Below are 14,296 nucleotides of genomic sequence, written 5' to 3'. Positions count from 1 at the left end.
ATATACTTCCCTTTTATATTCCTCTCTATTCTTTTATGTATTGGTGTAAGGAGGAAGAAACCTAACTTTCACATCTCAGCTTAAATTTGTGCTTTGTCTTCTCATTTTTGTAACTTCTTCTGCTAAAATTTAAAACAACCCCTATCACTAGGTAGTAATTAATATTCTACCTCTCATTTAAAGTGTTTTCTTCATTGAATTAGTAGTGATTGATGCATTCCAGCTGAGGATAGATTATGTCCTTCATTTGTAGGCATGAGTACATTGCCCAGTCTTTATTTGATGAAGTTTACCCCAGATGTCACTGTGTCAACAGTTTCAGAAGGTCAGACCTTGTAATAAATATTTCACTGACTCTTCAGTGAGGCAATTGTGAATATTTGGTCTTGAATAGTTTAAATTTGGAGCCTCCAACTTTGGTAGATACTATTTGATACAGGGTCTTTATTTACCTCGTGGGTAAGGAAGCATTTAGTGCTATCCTTAATGCACAGAAGCAATGTCCTAACAATCAATGATTCTCAGCTTCATGCACACCAAATGCAGAGTGTATTATACATTTTCAGGCTGTGATCATTCCATTTGTGCTTCTTATTCAACCAACCATGCAAGGGTCACATCTGTAACCTTGAAAAGGTGATGACAGAGCTGCAGGTCATCACCAGGACTAATGCTCACTAGTAATGCTGCAGCTGCTGTGTGGGATGTTGGTCTCCAGGGAGGAGCCAGCAAAGGGTTACTCAGATTCTACAGTAGCTTTTTTATCAGCAGTGTCTATTATGAATTGACAAATTTCTGTTTCTTGCTATGTAATTGTGTACTTTGGGACTTTATTTCTTCCTGGTAGTGCTTCCTATGCTGATTATTCTTCTGGTTTAGAAAATAAGGACAAAACAAGCAGCAGAAGTATGTGGCATTTGTTGAGAAAGCTCGTGTTTGCATAAAATGACAAACCAAATCCTTGATATGTATATTTCCAGAGTATGATGTCTTTTAAGACGGAAAGATTGTTGGCATGTACCTGAAATTTTCAACATTATAGAATTTCCACACACCTCTAATTATTAGGGTTCTTTAAAGAGGATGTTTACAGGATGATAGGATGAGTGTTGCAAGCTCTGAGAAAGTTCTTGGTTTTGATGAAAGATAGAAAAAAATTGGAAAAGCTGTGAGAGAGTTTGAGGCAGGCAGAAGCAGTACAAATGAAACCAAGAGAGAATACTGTGCTTACTTAAAGCAACTGCTGGAATTTCCTATTCTGTAATGAAAGAGCAACTGGGTAATCCAGCCTAATAAGAATGATTCCTTTTTCTCATGTAATTGAAGCTGTTACTAGCTTATTGTGCTATTTTTCATACAAATGAAGTGATTTCCCCCTCTGCTTGGATAGGAATGACAATTGCATTCCTTTGGGATGGCCACTTAATATAGTGTCTAGTTTGAGATGCCAATTGCTGGATCCAGCAGTTTTAGTCGAAGCATGAGAAGTTCTTTCCTCAGTTATGTGCAGCTGGCCTAATTTTCCAGAGAACAAAAATGTAAATTATTTTCATTAACTTTGATGAAATCTGTCTCATATAATATGCCTCATACTTCAAAGTATACTATTAAACATCTTTATGAAGTCAACGAACATCAGAATGAGATGCAGTGGGGTGATAGCAATAGTGTAAGGCTTAGGTTTCCTGATTTATTGTAGAGTTCTGGTGTGACATCAGTCACATCTCAGCTTCTGGCCATGCCTGTGCTCAGTGCTGTGCTGGAGATGCACAGCCTGGTCCTGGTCACACTGGTTCACTCGTGTGCAGCAATGTTTGCACACTCTGCCTCTCACATGCTGTGTGAATACTGCAGCACCCAGATCCTCATGGGCTTATTCTCAGCAAGACTGGGCTTTTCTTTGGAAACACCTTAGGTGCTGCTGTTCTATCCTGTGCTGGGCATGACAGGTACACTTGCAGAGAAATTAGTGACCTAAATAAGTCCTGTACTTGGAGAGCACTGGTGTTATGAACTGCCTGGAATTAATGGTAAGAAGGCTTAAAAAGCAAGTCACTTTAAGATTTAGAATTTAGAAAAAAAAAATTAATTTCCAGAGTTATAAAATCTTTTACAGTATTTCTGACTTAGCTGCAGTGAAAATGGCTACTACATTTTATGTCATACGAATAAAACACATCTGAAAACTTTTTTCAAATTATATTTAGTTTGTCATATGCTTTGCAACTTCAGCAATTTGCATATTTTCCGGACTGTTATTGTATTATGATAAACAGGGATTATCATATATTTTCAGATAATGTTTTCGTAACAATTCAACTTCTATTTGTAACTCTTCCATTTATTTTAATTACTAGCACAGTGTGCAACATTTATTAATCAGCAGAGTCTTTTTAAGTTAAAATACTAAATTAGCTAACCCCATTAACACAGAATACTCCAAACAAGCAGTAATAGGAGAGGTAGTTACTGTGCAAATCGTATTATACATGCGGGTGCTCTAGGGCACAGTTAAGCATGATTACCCTCTTTTGATCCAGTATTCCTCTGCTTCTTCCAGCTAATTTCCACTGGAAATTTACAAAGTAGCGCCTTCATTTTTCCATCTTAATTTTTCTAATGAAGTTCTGGTACTTTATAACACTGGGGATGCAGATAATAAGTCTGTGTATAATTAAGAAGTTCCGGGATTTGCTGCAGAAGAGATCTCTTTTACTTCCTACAAGAACTAGGCTGTGCTTTTATTTGCCACTTGACATTATTGCAGACAGGGGTTAAATAAAAATGTGCAGAAGATTTTTTAGATTTACTGATGTTGCAATCAAAGTGATTGATACTTTTTCAATAAACTGTGTATTTAGTATATTACCTAAAACAGTATTTGTACTAATTTACCCAAGCATGTTTCTCATGGCGAAAATAGTGCACTAAAGATAATGTCACTAGATATGTTAAGTAATATATTCCATCTTTATTCTTGTATCTAATATTTTGATTTTAATATATATGCATTATGAATAATGTCTGCCCTGCTGCAATTGTTTTGCTATGGAAAACCATTATGCTTCCTTCTTTGTACCTTATGTAAAGAGATAGACACTATTGGATTTGATTAAAAAATTACTTCAGGTATAACCCAAATTTGAAAGCTTAAAATTAATGTCATGTTGTATTAAAGAAAAAAAAAGATGATAAAATAGTCACAGATTCCTGATAGAGAAGCAAGGTTTATTTGGAGCTAATTGTTCATGGAGTTCTTCAAAGTGAGATAAAATTGTCTTATTTGAATTAAATCAAGACAACAAGGAATTGAATTGCTATTGCATAAAAACACTTTAGATAAAAATTTAACAATGTCATACAGAGTTAATATTATTCTGGTATTTTTATTACTAAATTACAAAAATGCACAGTACATACCAATATGAAAGTTTGAAAAAACACATAAGCAGTACTCGGGGTTTTATATTTCTTGCTGTGCCCTGGCAGTGTAGCACGTTTGGAAGTCCAGCAGTAGATCTGGCCGTTCTTTCTCAGAAGCCTGTGAATGTTTTGAAGCATTTCTGGGTTCAAAATTACCAGCTTGCTCTGCTAGACTGCTGAGACTTTGCCTTTTGGCAGGTTTGGAGAACACACTGAAGGACCACTGTTTTTTTGTTGTCATTTAAATTTCGATCAACAGTCACTGCCTCTGTCCTGTGTCCTATTGGAAGGTAACATATAGCATTGGGACACTGCTGCCCAGCAACAAATGATGGACCTGACTCCTTCCTGCTGGTGCTGCTGTGCTCCTCTCACACTGCCAGAGACACTAGGAACCAGTTCCTGCTGCTGCTTCTGTCATCTGTCAATCCAACTGGAAAGGCTTCAGCATCTAAAAGGCCTCTTCCATCTCCTTTCAAAATAGTCAGAGAGATTGAAATAAAAGAGACAGAACAGGGAGAAGAAATGGTAGGTGAGGAATGCAGGAACAAAAGTCATGGAGGGAGATGTAAACATGTGAGGGGAAAAAAGATTAGAAAGATGAAATTAATAGTAGAGGAAAGGTACAGGACAGGATAAGAGGAGAGATAAAGCGACTTTTACTTTTGTTAACAAAAAATATCTAGGGTGTCTTTGAAATTTAAATTCACACCACTAGCAGCTGTCAGGTCCTGGTTTGGCTATTAAGTGAAGGCTTCTAGGTCTTTTTACGCCAATTATTTCCCATATAGCAGGGTCCTGGCAGTGGTGCAGCTGGACTTCACCACCAGTGACACAGCCAGCCTTGGTCCTGGTCCTTCCTCAGGTTATATATGAGTAATATTGCCATTTATGGGATCTGAGATGGAGTCCCATTTTTGGTTCCAACACTTTCCCCTTTCTTTGGCATATCTCTCATTCAGGCTGACATTAAATAATTTTTCATTTTTCAATATATTTCTTTAGGGAAAGATCCCCTTCCATTAAATCATCATCTTTTGGGAAGTCAGCTCATACTGATTTTGTCTTATGGCACAATAAAACACCAATACAGAATTTAATTCTGATTTGGTTAGTACTTCTGCCTCTGTCATGTTTACTGAAAACCTTTAAGGATTTCTGAAATTGCACTTAAATTGCAAGGAAAAACTGAAACCTAGATGTAGGAATAGTGAGTGAATGTTTTGAAATGTAAACTATTAAAATCTAAACTTGTGCAGTTGATAATGGTATCATATCATTGTCTGAATTTAATTTTCTTCTTCCATCACTCTTCTGTCACTTTCAGAGCACATACTGTCATTAGTTTTGGGAAAAGCTCTGTCAGGTGTATACAGAACATAATACCATTACTGAAGTGTTTTGCAGTGCTATTACTTACTATTATTATTGGTTGGGGGGTATAATGACTTTTGTATGACTCTCATTAATTTGGTTACCCTACTTAACAGGAAAAATTGTTGTAGTTTTTTAAATTACTTATTCACATAATGAAAATTGTCATTTACTTTAAAGAGACACTGAATTTACAAGCATATGATCCTTTCTTGTAGTTAGACCATCATCACTATAGGGATCTGCCCCCTAACTCTGAGAGCAGAATTGTAAGCAGAAGAAAAAGCTTTTACTTGATACAATTATATCCTATTGTATTTTTATTGTTCTTTCATTTAAATTTTAGTATTTTTCATTGTGCAGTGCTCTTCCTCAAAAGTTGATATTTAAATTTTTTTTTTTTTTACACAGCCATAGACATCCATTCCAAGCTGTATGGCACATACTCCAACTAATGCTCTTAGAGGAGGTATACAGCAGAATGCAGATCACCTTTGTGCTAAATTGCATGTAGAACATACTGCTATTTGTGTCTCAAAGTGTTCATTTTGGGTTCTATTTTTTTTGGAATCATAGTAGAACCTGCATTACTCTGAGTATTTGTTTGCCAAACCCACCAAGATTAACTGATCCACGGTAAAATCAAAACCTCTATGTAGAAAATTTTATAGTGAAAACTGTAATAATTTACTTCCACTTTCCTCAATATTTTTTTTATCATTTTGTGTAGAAATTTTACAGACATGGTATTCATATTAAATTACAAATGCTATGGCTCAACTAAATTCTATGCATATATGGGCAAATCCCTAAACTGCAAGCCTTGTCTTCTCAGCTATCCAATCCCCTGAGAAAGCCAATTTTCTTTCATGTCTGAACAAAAGAAAAATGTACTATTAAAATGCAATTCAGAAGTGATAAAAACTGCAAGTGGAGCAGCCGGCTCACAGCACCTTCGATGTATTCTCTGGGACACTGGGGCCACATTAATTTTTGTGTGTGTGTGATGTCCATCCCATGTGCAAATTAGCATTACAAGTACCCTAATCTGTCTTGTGTGAGGGTGTCCTTTCCCATGGGTATACACATGCTACTAGAGCTTTTTATTATTTAAAAGTCTGCTAACTCAGGGATTTTCTTTCACTAACTTTATATGACATTTGTTTGTGGCACATGAGAGAAAAAGTTGATATAGCTGGAAAGATTTTAAAACAATTTCTTTTTATGATGTGGAAATAAAGAAAAATAATTTAAGAAAAACTCAAACAGTTGCTGATAAATCAGTTAGTCAAAATAAATAATTTTCTGCATCTGTATCAGATGAGAGACAAAGGGTATTTTAATCCTCATCTTTATCAAAATCTTGTTTGCCTAACTCTTATAGGCACTCTGAATTCTGAACAGCTTTCAGCTAGGAAAGGGTTCTAATTAACTACACTTGTCATGGCAGTTAAAAGTGCTATTTTAGACTTCTGAAGCAAATATGTCTAATTTTACTGAATAATATATTTTCCTGCACTTCTAGAATAAAGAATGCATGTTTAGTTTTTCAGAATACCATAAACTTAATTCCCAATATTTTACTTTATAGTCAAATGTGTTCGCTCTCATGACTCTCTTGGAAAAAGAAATAGAACTAAGATATGTTTGTATATCAGATCTTCTATATATAAGATGTTTTTCACCTTCCTCCATGCAGTTTGCTGTGGAATCTACCCAGAAAACCTGTGGTTGTCCATGACAGTTAGGGACATCCATCTGAAAACCCCTGCTAGCAGGTAGCTGGAGTTTCACTGCTTACTGGCACTGTGTAAGCAGGAAGTCCATCATCATTATGACCTAAAATGAAAGAATCTGGCTCAAAAAGATTGCTAATTAGGACATAATTATAACTTAAGAGCAAAGTACACAATCTGTAACTTCTGAAGAAACAATTTCTCTGTTTTGTGGTTTACCAATACATGCAAGTTTCTGTTGTTAAATAAGAATACAGTTTATTTAACTTTGGTTATCAGATACCAATGAATACCTATCTCCATAGGTGATATCTATCCTTGGGCATGGGGAGTGCCTGCCACTGACAGCTGGCACAGGCAGCACTGCCTGCAAAGACCTGAGGTATCAACATGCACATCCCAGCAAATGGAACTCTGATCATTCTGTACATTCCATCAGTTGTTAGTGCAGATTCAGACAAAGCAATCATCTACTAATGCAAGCAAACCAAGCTAGATCCTTGTGCATGAAGTCTTCATTTTATCCTCTATATCTCTTTGCTCCAAATGTAATCTGAAAGAAGCTGCAGGAGAAATTGCAGTAATCCTCTCACAATACTGGGGGGAAACATTAAGAAGGTAGTGAAAAATAGCAGGAACATGCGTCCATGTCATCTCCTGCAGCGTTGATATCCATTATTTACATCAATCCTATGGCATCTAGAGAAGAGCATAACTGATTTTAAAATATTCTTGAATTTCAGATTTCTGCCATTTTCTTCATACCATAAAAATAAAGAGAAGCATGAGCCATCACTTCGTAGGGCAGGCAAATATGGCCAAGAAGCTTATGGAACTAAACACTTCAGAGACGTATATCCTAAGAAGTGGATAGTAGATAAGGTAAGTCACTGCAAAAATCAAGGATTTTTTTACTTTTTGAGATTGCTGTTTTATTAGAACTAAGTGAATTTTGGTATGATCCAGAGATCATGGAATCCAATGGGATTCTTTTTAGCATGTTATAAAAACACATAGTTAGTGCTGATGTGATGAGATGTTAGATTTCCTTGACTCTCTGGTAAGTTCACTTTGAGGAAACTCAACACCTGTCAGCCCTACAAGACCAGGATTTAAGACCCTCATTAAGTGAATCTTCAGTTATATGTGTTTTGCTAAGTTTCATTCTATTTGTATTGCCTTTTCCTATCTAAGAGAGGTTGTATATTTACTCTTGCACATTAAGATAAACCTTTAGGAAATTATAGCAAAACGTGATTAAAATAACACAATATTTTACTGTTTATATTCTTTGGAAAAATCTTAAAACTAGTGAATAGCTGTTTTTTATTTTAAGATCATCTCATTAAATTACCTGCTTTGTCAGGAGCATCCCCTATGTTTCTGGTTCTGTAGTGCTGCAAGAGGTAATTTTTCTCAAAACATGAGTTTGCATAGTGTTTGCCTTACTTCTATTTGTATAAGGTGTCTTAATCACGTTAAAATTCCTGTGTACAAAAAAGATTATGGACTTTGTTGCTCTGTGCTGCATTCCCTACCCAGATAGTCACAAAGGAAGAACAGGGTGAACACAAATGAAGTGCATGAAATTTCCTCTGAACACAAGAAAACTTTTTTTTTTTTTTTGAAGGTGACAGAGCACTGGCACAGGTTGCCCAAAGAGGCTGTAGAATAATTATCCTTGGATATACCCATGGTCTAGGCAACTGGCTCTAGCGGAGTAAGGGGGCAGTACGGGGTGATCTCAAGAGGTCTTTTCCTACCTGAGGAGTTTGTAAGATATGAGAATCTATTTCCCTGAAAGCAGTTTAATCTTTATAAGTATACAGCAAGTTCCAAGGTATCTTTGTGTGAGAAGCCATATATTTTTAAATATTTTTTTTCTCAAAACTTTAGGCTTTAAAAATGAGCTCAGAGTAAAATTTTGCTATTTCAACATGCATTAATTATATCTCCTTTCAAATAAAACATCGACAATCAAACAAACAAAAACAAAAGATTATTTTCTTTCAGAAGCATTGAGTGGAAGATATGACTGGCTGAAGTCCCACAGCATAAGTGTGATATATAAAAAAGGACATAAATGTCTTCTTCCTGGCACTCATTTTGTTCTGTAAAGATTTGGTTTTCCAGTTCTTAGTAGTTCTTGCTTAGGCGTGGACGATGATATCAAAAATCTAAAGATATTTGTACTCTATATAATATCACACATATATAAACTATGGACTTAGCTGAAACAACTCATTTTACTTGTGATCTTGGGGAGATATCAACCTAAATCTCTGGAGGTGAATAGCTGTATACATTAACCCAACATGACACAGAGCCTTCCAACCCCAATTCTAAATCAATATGAAGCTTCCATTAGGAGCCGCTTACCCCAACAGAGAGATAAGAGGAGAAAAGAGCTATTTATGACATACCTACTGCTTTAATGGGTCATTATTATCAGGAAAAAAGAACCCAAAAGGAACCACAAAACCTCAAGCTTCTCACTGCAATTTAATGGAAAAGGCCTATAGGCAGGTGTGAGGTCATACTTTCATAGCTGTTAAATTTGATAGAATTCTTTGTCACTTTCTTATTTCTAAACTATATGGAAACTTTGGATATATTAGTTCTATGAACAAAATTATCCTGTTCTAATGAATCACACGGCTAAAGGTCATGTAACAAAATATTAGAAAAAAAAAATCAGGTTTTTGCTTAACAGTTTGTCTTCCTAACACAACCCTCCTTTGAGTTTCCTATGAGCTTATATTTCTGTGGATGTAGCTTCTATTACAATCTGAATAGCTGATAACACTGCCATGATTTCTATTCAATTTCTGACAGTCTTATACTAAACAATTTTCATGTATTGTTACTGGTAAGACTGTAAAAGTTCTTCCAAGAAGTCAGTTCAGTGGTCAGTGGTTGTGACCCCTCTGAGCTGCTGAAGTATTATTTGATATTAGCTGATATTAGCTGGGTTTTTTTAATGTTGCGTATAAAAAAGTTTCCTTGTGTGTTTGTGCACGAGCATGTCCTAGTTGTATTTTCCTGAAGTTTTCATGTGTTTATTAATAGGCAATTTAATTCAAGTCACAAAAAGATTAGTATGTAAATGATATAATTACTTTAGAAGCAAAATGAACAACAATGAAAAATATTGCCTCGTTACATTTCTTCTGGAAAATGAAAGGGTATTAACACAGGCTTCCTCTAAACATAATAATTACCATATCTATGTGAAGAAAAGTTAATAGTTCCTTTTTTCATCTAGTTATAATCTGAAAATTTTTATCTCACTTGGTTTACATTTCAAAGAAGTTTGAGTTAAGGGAAAAAGTGTTCTAATTCTTCATTATAAATAAACAAGGAATGGAAAAAATATACCTTAAGTGAAACTGAATCAACTTAGTTTACTCAGTATACAAAATAAAAATGCTTACATATTTTAAGTTTCACATTATATATCTAAATACATTGGAATGCCTTTGATAGAATTTATGTGAGAAGTTTCAATATAAAGAATTTACTAGTCACTGTGAATTTAATCTACAATGATAGGTTCCAGGGAAGATGGACAGTCAAGGGATCAAATACATTAACTATAATCTTTCAGTTGTCAAAACACTCACATATGTTCATATTTGCTGAGGCAGAAATGATAGCTTACAGTCTTTAATCGGTATTGGAATTAGTTTGCATATGCATTTTAGAAAACCGACTTTAATGACAGCACTTAATGTTTTCTTATTTGTAAAATTCAGGAAGTGATAGTTTAAGATGTTCCATTCTGATAGCTTGTTCCCTCTGATGCCTTATTATAGGTGAATTACAGTACATCTGAATCACGGTTTCATTATTTGCACAGGCATTTTGGCCCTAAACAGGATTTTATTATCTACAAAGCATAAAAATACCCAGGACTGCAAAGAATTAATTTAGAGAACCTAAGCATATTGCACAGAACATAAAGTTGACCTTTACCGTCTAAAGCTTTTGGAATGGAGTGGGATGTGGAACACATCGTAGATTTAATGTGGCACAACGCTGTCTGCAGAAACTTGGGTGGGACTGTGACTGCCTGCCCATTGCACCCGATGATTGAATCTGCTGTCACCAGCATCCTGATAATAATGAACATTCAGCTTAATGACCGTGATTATGATTATCATAATTGATGTGCAAGTGCAGTGTGTGGGGATCATTACAGCTGAACTGTACAGCACAGAAACATGCCTTACTTATAGATAATTTTACTTTTATGCATTGATTGGGATAAAATATGCCTTTCAAGTTCAGTAGGCCAGCTTGATATAATTTTAGTAAGTCTTCTACATGTATGAATTGATGTTTATGTTTCCTGCAAAACGGTCTTTCTAGCTGTTTGTTTTGAATTGTTTCATTCCATTAATAATGGGAAATAATTAAATAATTAGATGTTGTCTAGTGGAAATCACTTATAGAGTACTGCCAGTGTTAATCAAATATCAACTTCAGTATTTCTGATTATCATGGCCTTGCCTGGGCTAGAAAAAATAGCCCTTGTAATTCACCACCAACACAATTCTGCTTTTGGTGGAGCAGTGCAAACAGGGCTGTGGTCAACACTGCTGGCATTTTTACACTGTGCTGTGTAGCCATTAAAGCAGGCAATAGTTGTCCCATATATAAATTATATCACTTACATCTTTGTCACCAGAGGCAGAGAATTACAGGCTCAGATTCAGCCAGTGTAGATAAAAGCACAATCAACAGCTTCAGTTGATTTTGTTGAACAGTGATTGCCTTCAACTGCAATTGCATGGAGTTGAAGAAGTATTTAATTAAATCATGACATATATAACAGATAAACACAAGCATGAGTATATATTTCAAGCCAGCATTTATATAAAGAATGTTACAACATAAGTATAATGAAAAGTATAGAGTTTCATTGCTTTACAGTAGGCATAAATTTGGCTCTTTGTCCAAGAACTGACAGATTTTCAATCTGGGTTAACAGAGAAAAGAAATTATGGAAAAAAATTCTTGTAGAGAGGGCAAGTGATTTTTTCTGTTTGAAAATTAGTTTTATCTCTTGTTGGGCTAACACACACAGCAGTCATGTCCAGTGGATGATGTCATTATGAGGCAGAATTTTTGATACACTATTTGTGCTTTCCCATCCCTGACTATACTGGAATTTATTTAAATTCCATCTTAACTCAATTTTTCTAACCTTCCGGTGATTTGGCTTGAGAATAGGTATGACCTGTGTGAAGTTTTAAATTCTTTCTTGCTCAGACTGTGACTTCATTTTTATTAAATAAATTTGCTTGTTTTCATTTTAATTAGGAAAAAAGATTATCCAAGAATACATTCTAATATAGTGTGAAAGCGGCCAATGAATGTGCATCTGTACTGTCATCTTTATTACCTTTTAGAACTTTAAAGGCCATATTTACCAGTGTGCTTTGTGACAGAAGTTACTAATGCACATGAGAAGAGCTAGCGTGTATTTGGAATACCAGACTCTTAGCTCCCCAGGCCAGCCTCAGTGTTGTCCAAGGCAATGCAGAGCTTGCATAATGTAGCAGCCAGAAGGGAATTATTAGACGAGCTGTAAGAGTTTGCTTATTTCAGTACCTGTTTCCTCATGAGCCATGTCAGGGATAATAAGAGTTGTTGCCAAAGTGTGATGCACTCCAGCGATCCCTGGGTGATGACATGGCTCCTGTATGGTTATTGCTGCTGGCATGACTTGATGTATCTATTCAGAGGCTCCAAATGGACCCTTAGTTTGAGTTATCAACTATCTGCTTCCAACAAAAAACTGCTTTCTCTCACTTTTTTTGCTATCCTGAGTCCTGCACCAAACCAGATCATTTAAATCCAAGGGTCTGGTCCTACAACAATACATCTCACACTATTCACGAAAACTCTGTCTTTTCTACCTTGTAACGTAATGTCTGCTCTCACAAGAACCACTTGGAGTCAGAATGCTGCTGTATCTTCACATGAAAATCAACCTGAGTGATTCCTTGCCTCCATATAGGGTGATTCCACAGCAGCATTACTCTTGAGAGCTGTGAGCTCCAGTGTTTGGCTGCCAGGTTAGGTAGTACAAAAAAGGAGTAGTGCTGCCCAATTGAATATCACAGACCAATTTATTAAGCATGTGGCCTCTGAAACTGAGTAGCAGAAAATGTTCTTAAGCCACTTTTGCAACTTCTACTTCTGATGTTTTTCTCTCTCTTTTTTTTTTTTTCTTGGTAAATGTCATAATATACTGTTTAGCAGGAAAGGTATAAAGGAAAACAGGAGTCTGCCATGTCCAAAAATGGAAACACTAGACATTACCTCTCATTCACAGGACTAGAATTAAATCTCTTGTAAGATGCACCCATTCAGTCTTGCAGGAAAGCAAATGACTGTTCCAACTTTTGACGGTTTACATAACTATCTTTCCAGGTTCCTTATGACTGTATCTTATTTACAGGAATACACTTTGTTATGAAGATCACTTTCAGTGCTCCCACTGGAAAGGTTGTTGAGCTGTAGATTGGTTCCTTTGAGAAAATCCTTAAAGTCCACCACTGTTGGGTTGCCTTTGGATAATGCTATGCTTGATATACAATTATTAATGATTATTAACTATCAGTGAGCTTTCAGACAATTTTCTTAGTTGTAGAAAGATGATAAACAATGTGAAGCAAATTAAAACACACAAAATGTATCCTTGGCTACTGTTTAACTAAATGCAGAAAAGAACATGTGGATGATTGGAAGGCTGAAAACTTTTTATTTACTGACTTACTGAATCTGATTTTGAAGAAATGCTAGAAAGTAGTGACTAAGAAGAATCAAATCGGTCAATTATTTGCATAAGAAGAGATACTGTCACCATTATTCTAATCAAATACATTCTAGGGGTTTTTTGTAAGGGTTTGTGAGCAACCAGTTGAATATTTTATAAAACCTGATTTTCAGTTCTGTAATTTCTGAGTGGGAAAATGCAGTCCCTTGATGATGATCCAAGGCTTTGAAGAATAAATTGATTTGAAAGAGAAAATTAGATGGCACTTATTATACTGTCTAACTAGCAATCCTGTGTCATTTGTCTGTTGGATGATAAATGTCTTGCTTTGCCTGCCTTCCTCATTTAATAATGTAACTTGCATCTTAGTGGTATAAAAGAAAAATCTTGATTTTTTAGTAAGAGTTAACTTCAACCAGTATTTCTCTGAGGGAGATGTATGTATGTTTAAGATTTCTAAATAAATTCCCATTGTACACATTGCTTAAACATTTTAAAGCCTCTTATTTAATCAGAAACACTTCAGAAATAGAGTATCTTGACCAATTCCTTCAGTATGTGCTTAGAGCACATTACAGTAACTTGTGGCAGAACTTTTAATGAAAAAAGAATCAGTTAATCTAGAAACAGTAGATACTGAAGTTACACCTAATTTGTTTTGTTTATATTGGTTTTAGGCATTGACTATTTGGATATGAGTTTGTTCATTGGAATTCAAAATCCATACACTGAACTGGGAAATTCATAGCTTTGCCTTGTCATGTCATTTTTGAATAGGCTGTTCAGTGTTCTTGGAATTAAGTAGATTTTTTTATATGTATGTCAAACATAATGTATTTCAACTCAATTCAATTTGCCACAATATTGAATTAAAAAGGCTATATTTCGAAGTTACTTAAAATTCTTTATGGAACTTATCTGCAAAAGCAAGCTACTTATTATTTGATAATGCTCACCGCGACCTTGTTTGTGCTTG

General features: G+C 35.3%; 1 protein-coding gene across 2 annotated transcripts in view; it reads left to right on the top strand.

Moving 5' to 3' along the window:
• SPATA17 (spermatogenesis associated 17) overlaps nt 1–14,296 on the top strand; it is an 89,165-nt gene that overhangs the window by 62,395 nt on the left and 12,474 nt on the right. For both annotated transcript variants that reach the window (XM_085054788.1, XM_085054787.1), the window contains one exon: nt 7,277–7,415. In XM_085054788.1, coding sequence (XP_084910914.1) covers nt 7,277–7,415 — 139 coding nt within the window. The remainder of the gene's footprint in view (nt 1–7,276; nt 7,416–14,296) is intronic.

Source organism: Lichenostomus cassidix, chromosome 3, assembly GCF_008360975.1.
Source record: "Lichenostomus cassidix isolate B80296 chromosome 3, HeHo_3.0, whole genome shotgun sequence".
NCBI classification, from domain to species: Eukaryota; Metazoa; Chordata; class Aves; order Passeriformes; family Meliphagidae; genus Lichenostomus; species Lichenostomus cassidix.
The sequence above is the reverse complement of the archived record's forward strand: the minus strand, read 5'-3'. Positions and strand labels throughout refer to the sequence as shown.